The sequence below is a fragment of the Amblyomma americanum genome, chromosome 1 (genome assembly GCF_052857255.1).
Source record: "Amblyomma americanum isolate KBUSLIRL-KWMA chromosome 1, ASM5285725v1, whole genome shotgun sequence".
NCBI lineage: Eukaryota > Metazoa > Arthropoda > Arachnida > Ixodida > Ixodidae > Amblyomma > Amblyomma americanum.
This window is the reverse complement of record NC_135497.1, coordinates 116,785,487-116,793,865: the sequence shown is the minus strand read 5'-3', so window position 1 is coordinate 116,793,865 and position 8,379 is coordinate 116,785,487. Positions and strand designations below refer to the sequence as shown.

General features: G+C 51.6%; 1 protein-coding gene across 1 annotated transcript; it reads right to left on the bottom strand.

Moving 5' to 3' along the window:
• Positions 1–4,366: 4,366 nt before the first annotated feature.
• Positions 4,367–8,379, bottom strand: LOC144113523 (protein unc-93 homolog A-like). The gene is made up of 3 exons (XM_077646637.1): positions 7,147–8,379; positions 5,199–5,463; positions 4,367–4,969 (listed from the first exon to the last, which is right to left on the bottom strand). Exons 1-3 carry the CDS (start codon positions 8,086–8,088, stop codon positions 4,608–4,610), a joined length of 1,569 nt encoding a protein of 522 aa, XP_077502763.1. The 5' UTR covers positions 8,089–8,379; the 3' UTR covers positions 4,367–4,607.

The following is an 8,379-nucleotide window of genomic DNA, read 5'->3' as shown; positions in this document are numbered from 1 at the left end:
TATCAGTATATTTCGATTTTCTCGCTCTATCCGGCATACCGAGAGGACTCAGCGTATATAATAATTTTGTCACCCAGCAAACGCTCTTTTCAGTCCTCTGTACGCTGCCTTCGAAAACACTTAACAAGCTGCGACTGTAGTGCACCAACAGAAGCGCTTTGTATTTATGTATTTATGTCTCTGTAGAAGCGAGCGGCTTCTTTTGTTAATGCGAAATCATTAGATGGCTCACTTTCAAGGTCATAATCGCAAAAAAGTGTGCGCAATGATGATGAAATAACTTTATTTGCACCCGTCAAGGAATCAGAGGGCGAAAAAGACGAGTCTTGACCGCCGTCATCTTCCTCCCCTTTCAGCAGGCTGGGATCCCTTGGGATTCAGCGGTGTCCAGGGCCAGACGGATGACTTCTTTTTGATCTTCTTCTTTCTGGCTGGCCATTAAAGCCTCCCAGGACTCTATATTCCTGTCTGGTTCGTTGTGGCTAGGGCATGTCCACACCATGTGGATCATGTCTGCTATTTCATTACACTGTTTACACCTGGGGTCTTGGATCGCCGGATGCCATCTGCTTAGTGCGACTGGGTTCGGAAAAACTCCCGCCTGTAACTTTCTCCATATGACCTCTTCCTTTTTGCTGAGGCCCTTGCATGCTCCAGGTAATGTCTGTCTTCCTAATCTGTAATGGTTAAGAATATCTTGGTACGTGTTCAGCTCCTCGCTCGTCTGAAGGGACTCTCTACTCGACGAGACCGCATTGGGGTCCCGGTGTGTGAGTCCTCGGGCCAATGCGTGCGCTGTCTCGTTTCCCCGGAGGCCCTCGTGGGCCGGAGTCCAAACAAGGTTAATTAGTTCTGCCGGTGTCGGGCCGGCTGTGAGAATTTTGACTGCTTCGACAGATACCCTGCCTGCGTTGTAGTTGCGGATAGCCGATTTGGAATCTGTTATAATCACCCTAACATTCAGTTGAATTAAAGCCAGCGCAATGGCTACCTCCTCAGCCGCTGTTGCATCACTCTGTTGGGTGCTGCAGCACGAGACTCGGTCTCCGCCCTCCCTGGTCGCTAGGGCTACGAAACCCGTTCTGCCTTCATATTCCGCCGCGTCCGTGTAAACCACGTCCTGTCTATTGGCTAACTTTTTCTGCAGAGCTTTCGCTCTGCAAAATGGCACCATGTGACGCCACAAGCAGACGAGTCACGCGACGAAGATGATCACGTCGCGCAATTATTGTAAGTTAATTAATTTTATTAGGTAATGCTAAAGCTAATTAGTGTAATTAGTTATGGCATCATATGAATGTGACGCCATGCCAGGTCTCGTGACAACGATTTAATTAGACGTCAAACCTTGTCACGTGCCGACGATGTAATATGACGTCACAACTAGTCACGTGTCAATGATGTAATTTCATGTCATACCAGGCCCCCATACACCCCCTCGCGCCCCAATTTCAAGATCCATATGGATCCCACATTGCTACACATGCGCGCATGACGCATTGCAAAGAGTGCCCACAACCCGGTTCACATTAATGACATTCGGATTGTCCAGCAGGTAAACGCGCCAGTTGTCATATATGACACACTGCAAAGATCATGCAACGACACATGCCGTTGACCCTCGAGATGATGATGATGATGATGATTATAATGCTAATAGTGCGTCTCTATGAGCCCGGGGAAGTCTGATATACCGCTACCAAATTAAAAGTTGCCAGAGTATTGATTAAATATTGCACATTACTCAGCAACCGAAGACAATTTCTGTGCGGGAAAATAGGAATACCTGCAGCTAATAATTAGGGATGATGATGCTGATGTTCCTGGGAGGTCAAGACACTCCCCCGTTTCCGCAACCTCCTTCCAGGTCGCGATGGTAATGGTTTCGAAATCCTGGGAATTCTCCGGTGACTCGGTGATCCCGCGGCATTTTGCAAGAAAGGGCTAGATTGTCTTCGAACACTGTGCCGACTATTAAAATCACATGGCTCAAAACAACTGGCCTAGAGTGGGCAGCGTGAACCGCTCTCGCTGTCAAGAGCACCACTGCTCTCCGTTCATATTTCGCCACAGCAAAATCTTTTCCAGAGACCCCCCCACACACACAGAGAGGAAAAAAAAAAACACCGCCTGAATACCCATACACCTGAACAGAATTCTGGGCACCATTTCGTCAACAAGTCTGAGACAAGCTGCTTCAGTTCAATAACTTGTTTTCCTTAAAAACAGAACTAATCAATGGTGCACCAGCCTCCTCGACGTTTTTTACATGCTAGCATCGCGTGAGCATTCTGCTAAGCCGTTAAAGGTGAATGATGGGTCTCTGCAAAATAGTTAAAGAAAATATGGCGGGCAGAGCCTGTCGTCTATAAGGCAGGCCAATACTGATCTCATACGAGAAAGAAAAAAAAAGCAAAATGATTAGAAACATACAAACAAAATCGCACACTAAAAGCAGAAGCGAACAACAGTGTGCCCCATTAAAGGTCATATTAGAAGGTTTGAAAGAGCAACTCAGAACCACAGCGCCAGCACGTAGTCAGTTCTATTCACACATCTTCATTACAAAAAAGGAAAAGGAATCGGCTACCACATCACCATACATTAATTATAGTTTTGCATTTGTTTCAGCGCTGTAACACCACTATGCTGGTACGTTCGGCCCGTGCTGCGGTGTTTCGGCATAATATGTGAATTTCCGAGAAGGCACAAGGAACCGGAGACCAAAGAGAGGTTATTCGGAAGAATATAAAAGTGAAATTATGTTTGCACCTGCTTGCATTACTGAACGGGAATATACAGAGGTAGTGCGAGATTCGAAAGGGAAAGGCATCTATCAAAAGCTTCGACGGTCTTATACAGGTTTTTCTGGCTTCGTGCTTTTTTAATGAAATCAGCAGGTGTCCTTGTTAAGAACCGCCTGAATCACATTCTCTCGCCTGTGCCGACTGCTCCAGTTTCTGTTAAGTCAGCTTGTAAGGCACAGCAGGATTACCTTCACTCGACTACAAAGCAAGAGCCATGACGTCAGCGCCGGCAACGAGCATGAACACGAAGCAGTCTAGCTTGGGGCCATCCGCGCTGCGACGAATTTATTGCAAGCTTGTTGGACTGAACTTATTTGTTGGCGGCATCAAACAAAGCTACCGCGGGTCAACGTGAGTTACCTGCTTTGCGCCCTCCCGGGAGTTTGAGCCGACCGGTAGGCAGCTACGGGTGCTACGCCGGCGGGGCAAGGGGAGGGAGAGTGGCGTGCTGTGACAGCAGCACTCCCTCCTGCAGGAAGACCAGAGGGGTGCGTCCTCCTGTCGGCTCGGGCTGAGCGGACATTACGGCGCAGCATCGGAAGCAAAGAGCGGACTGCGGCATCCGGTTGTCTAGACAGGGGAAACCGAACACCAAGCGTCATTGCATGACCACTGCGGCGGTGCGCTCGAACTCCGCTTCGGAAGCGGCACTTGGCGAAGTAAGACACGGCAACTGCAAAAAGTGTCGACCTCAACATTTAGACCTCACTGAATGACGACTTCACTCAACCTCAAACTCACGCGTGAGGTGGAGATGTGATTTGCTGACGTCACTCACAAACTTTCGAGCCGTCGCCGACCTCACCTCACGACGTGAGGTTGAGGTCATTTTGAGGCTGAGGTCGACCTCATGAGGTCAAAACCTCATGAGGTTGCCCACCTCTGGTTGCAGCGCTGCCACGGAGTTCATGGAACGCCATCGCCCGTTCGGCTCGACGCCTTGCCTGTTGGAAGCACCTTTGAACGCATTTTTCATTTCTTTGAAGCGAAAGCTTCACTACGCTAGATTAGAGGGCGGCGTCATGTGCAGTCACGTGACAGGTGTCACGTGCCAGGTCATGTGACCTACTGACGTCATCATTACAACCTGCCCATTGTGGCAGGTGGTAACTGCCCCATCGGGCACCGGGCATTTCATCGACGCTTTACAGTCAATCCGTTTGGCAGTGTGTGTGGCGTTTGTGAACGTGGCCTTGCAAAGAAGCTTTCGCATCCCACCAGGGTTAACCAAAGTTTAAACCACAGATAATTTTTTCAATTGTTTCAAATAATTGATCAATTACACACTCTCAATGTTCTTAATTACCATCGTCAAGCATTCGCTTTTTCATTCTGAGCATTTTGACACCTTTGAACCCCTTTCCCATTTTTTCATTTATTTAATTAATCAATTAAGTACCATTATTTCACAAACTCGTCATAGCCTATCACACACCAATCAATCACCGATCACTAGAACCACTAATTACCGTGATATGATTTTTTTACGCATCCCCCCGATTATTTCCGACACGCTGTGCCGACTAATAGTACGCCGACGGCTCCAGCGCGCTCCCAGAGCCACGCTATACATGGGCCGCGCCAGCAGTTGGGACGTTCTTGGCAACCTCTTAGGCCATCAGTGAAGGCGTTTTTGAGGCCACATTGGCAACGAAAGAGGCATATTTAATAATGTCACGTGAAACATAGCACAAGAGCGAGTTCCAAACGACAACAAAAAGGCGCACGCACACACCACCCGAGCGGGCGAGAGAGGAGCAACACGGGGCGCCCCAGTGGAGAGGCCGGCACGGGGCCAGTTTACTGTGCCACCAGAGGGTTCGAGGTGAGCAGAGCAGGTATGACAACGGGGATGCCGGCGTCTAGGCTCGAGGCTGCGGGGAGCGGCTGCAGCGCGGCCGCGCTCACGATGGGCGTGACAGTGGCGTTGACCACGGTGGCGTTTGGCAGCGCCACGGCGGCCGAGGAGCGCTTCACTTCGGCGTCCACGGCGAAGTAGCCAGCCACGCCCACGGTGAGCGCGCACAGGAGAATGTACAGCTTCATGTCAGTGCACACGAGGTTGCTGTAGCCCAGCGAAGCGATGGCGCCCACGGACCGCCACAGGTGACAGCTGGCGAACGCCGCCTCCGGGTTCTGCCAGAAGGCCACCGCGTAGAAGGCTGCGGCGCAAGGACAGCCGCACTCGCCCAGCATGCCATAACTCTGCGCCCCTGGCTGATCAGGCTTCGCATCTCAGCGCAACAACGCGTGCGTGGCCATGCCGAGATTACAAAGAACCAAAAGATGCTGGACTTTTCTCTGCATATACAACTTACCTTCGTTAAGAACACAACGCCGCCTTCGTGAAAGGGCATGCAGCTAAAGAACTTAGTTACGTCCCAAGCTTACAGATGATGTTTGTAGTCCAGGCAGCGTCGGCAATGCCCCAGACACCCGAGGCGACAAGCAGAACGAGGAGGAGGTAGCCGGTCTCGTAGCTCAGCATGAGGATGATCATGGCCACGTTTACGACGGCGCCGAGCAGGACCATCTGCGACCGGCCGGTCAGGTTCAGCAGCCAGCCGAAGCTGAGCGAGAACAGCGCTCCAGACACGCCCAGGCTCACCAGGAACAGCCCCACGTAGTGGACGCCCCATGTGCAAGTGATGTACGCCTGCGCCCCCCGCAAACACGAAGATGACCGCCGGCTCACACGCCTCAAGTCGCCATGGACAACCAAGAACAGTTCATCGTGTAAATCGCCGTGAAAGAAGATGGCACTTCAAATGCAGACGCGTCAGCTGGTACAGTGCTTCAGTAGAGGTGCGAACGTTCCGACGAAGACGCTGCTGCACGAAATACGCTACTATAACATGTTTATAACGTGTTTGTATTTCAAAAAAATAGATTTTCTAGCCTTGCACCATACGAATATTCCGGAAACTACATATTCGAGCTGCAGCGTCTTTTTCGCCGTGGCGTTTAGGGATCAGTATACTACATTGAGGCTACAGGCTTCGGCAAGGCTCAAGTACGTGCAGAGTGCGCCATTATTCCTACTGAAATATTCCAACCCGAGAAATGACATGGCATCCGTGTTGTGCTGATGATGTCATACACTATTTTTTGTCCCTCTGCACTATAGAAACACTCTTGCCATCGCTTTGCCTCTTAAAAGCATCGTCGTTGTAAAGAAAACGCAATAATACGTGTACTGTAACCGTGCACTCTGCTTCATGTTATGCAGTCTGATATGGAGCTAAAATAAAAATGTTCCAGAAGTCCAATTTAGGAAGCTGACAAAATAGTGTAGGAGGTGGCTCTTCTTTCGGTATGTTTCCTGTCAACTGCCCAGACATGCCAACGCTATTGATTCTGACGCTTATGTATACTGCGCGGCAAAGTAATTCCCGTAACTGGGGTCTGTAAGTTTGGCTTTCAAAGGGAACCGTCCAAATAACGTAATAAATACGAAAAATAGAAATCAACTTGCAATAACGCTCAGAATTCCGGCCATGATTTGCACAGCCTCGTTTAGATGCTGCTAAATTATGCACACAGAGCTGGACACTTAAGTTTGATTTCTGCCTAGCGTTATTGGATGCGCTTTTAAACACGACTAAACCGTAATTGCTTTGATAAATTTCAGCCATATTCTTAAAAGAAATTGTATGCCCATATAGCAAACATAAACTTGCGCGAAAATTTCTACTAGCGCAACAAATCTGCGAGCGGAAGATCTTCGTGGTCAGCTTTTGTTCATAGCCTACGATTACACTAAATATCTAGTCCACTCTGTAAAAAATCTGGTACCGGTTACGTCCAAAAATGCCAAAAATGTCGCCTTCTTAACGGAGCAGTAATTTGGCACACCACCTCCGTTTAACGCTGCGTACACTGGCTTCCTGTCTGCTATTGCTATGTTCTCTCAACAACAAAAAAATTGCTGTGTGTGTGCAGTTTCCATGCGATTAGTTGAAGGGAGCTCAACAAATAACACTTGTATGTGATGTAAGCTCAATGGGCCTGACTCTACGAAGTTATGTTAAGTGCTACCGCTGCTTCCTGTGTAGCTGAGCGCCAGGGAGTGTTTCACTTATGAGCTGCTCTGTGCGCGGGGCTTCCTAAGTCGCGTTTCAAAAATTTCATGCGAAGCCAATCGGGAAGCGTGCATATTAAGTTCTCCAGAGCGCTCACACTTGCGATCTAAACTAAGCGAAAAGGCTGCAACCAGTTTGTAAAAGAACCATGCTACCGCTACCCTACAGAAGAGACTTCGTACGACAGGTGTGTGACAAGTGCGAGCAGTACTGCACTAACCACCCAGCCCCGCCGGGCACATCAACGGCCCACCGACCTTAGCGAAGTCGTCAGCAATGAATGCGACCTCCAGTCCACTGAAGATAGTCAAGGGGATGATGAATATCTGGTAGGGGTTCCTCATGTGTCTCATGGTGAGCATGAGCAGATGGAGGGATGTTCTGTCTTGGCGCTGCACCTTGCGCTCTACCGGGTCGAGCAGCAGGAAGGCGACCAGCGCGGCGATCCAGCCGAAGGCCGTGTACACCACGCACAGCTGGAAGCGGCTGGTCACCGACGGGGCCGTGATGTTGGTAGGCAGCGCCGACTGCGGGCAGAAGTTGACACCGCAGGTGGCACGCTTGTCGCTGCTGGCCTCTTGGCTGACAACGGAGCCGTCTGTGGCGCTGCCGGCGCCGAGGACCACGTACGAGAGGAGGTTGCCGAAAACTTGTGACAGCTGGCCGAACATGAGGAAGACGCCGAAGAATCGGCCCAAGGCCACGTCGGTATTCTGGCGGTGGAGGCCGGCGTACTGGGTGGCCAGCTCGGCCACGTAGGCGCTGTTGGCAGTGCACAGGGGCCCCGCCCCGAAGCCGAGCACGAACGACGTGGGCAGCACGGTCACCCAGTGCGGGTAGAAGTTGGCGATGAAGTACGGCGTGTACAGCAGCGTGCAGGCCCCGATGGTGACCTTGAGGCCGGCAACGCTGATGAAGAAGGGCGCCAGGAAGAGGCACGACAGCACGAACGAGGAAGAGATGGCGCTCAACGACACGGTGCCCAGACCGCTCTCGACGTTGAGCACGCTGGTCTGCAGGTGGCTCAGCGACAGAAAGGCCGAGTTGACGAGGAAAGAACAGGCGCTCACCACGAGCAGATTTCGGCGCAGCCGCTGCCTGCGCTGTCGCGGGTCCCAGCTCGGTGCACTAGGCGGCGACAAGACGCCCACGCTGCCTCGCGGCTCCGGGAGGGCAGCCCCTGGGCTGCTCGCCTGCATGCCGTCGACGCCGTCAGGTTAGCCGGACGCCAGGCACGGCATGGCACGCGCTCCGCGCCTCCTGAGACACATCTTGTAGGCAGGTCTGTGCTGGACGTTACGCGGCAGCATGACGCTCGCTGCGGGCGCTCACTAAAATGGGGAAACCATGGCCCGCGCGAGTTTTCCACGCCGTCTTTGCGGGACCGTGGCCCTCAGCTTCTCCCAGTGCCCACCATGATCTTGCGGCGGGCCCCACGGCGTACGCGATGCACAAATTCGAAGCGGAGGTGAAACACCATGAACGGCGAA

Excerpts from the sequence above, each read along its gene's own strand:
- LOC144113523 (XM_077646637.1), bottom strand. The coding sequence starts at position 8,088 with ATGCAGGCGAGCAGCCCAGGGGCTGCCCTCCCGGAGCCGCGAGGCAGC. Across the intron at positions 5,464-7,146 it reads TTGCTGACGACTTCGCTAAG|GCGTACATCACTTGCACATG; the intron begins GTCGGTGGGCCG and ends CGGGGGGCGCAG. Across the intron at positions 4,970-5,198 it reads CTGGACTACAAACATCATCT|CCTTCTACGCGGTGGCCTTC; the intron begins GTAAGCTTGGGA and ends CTTGCGCCGCAG.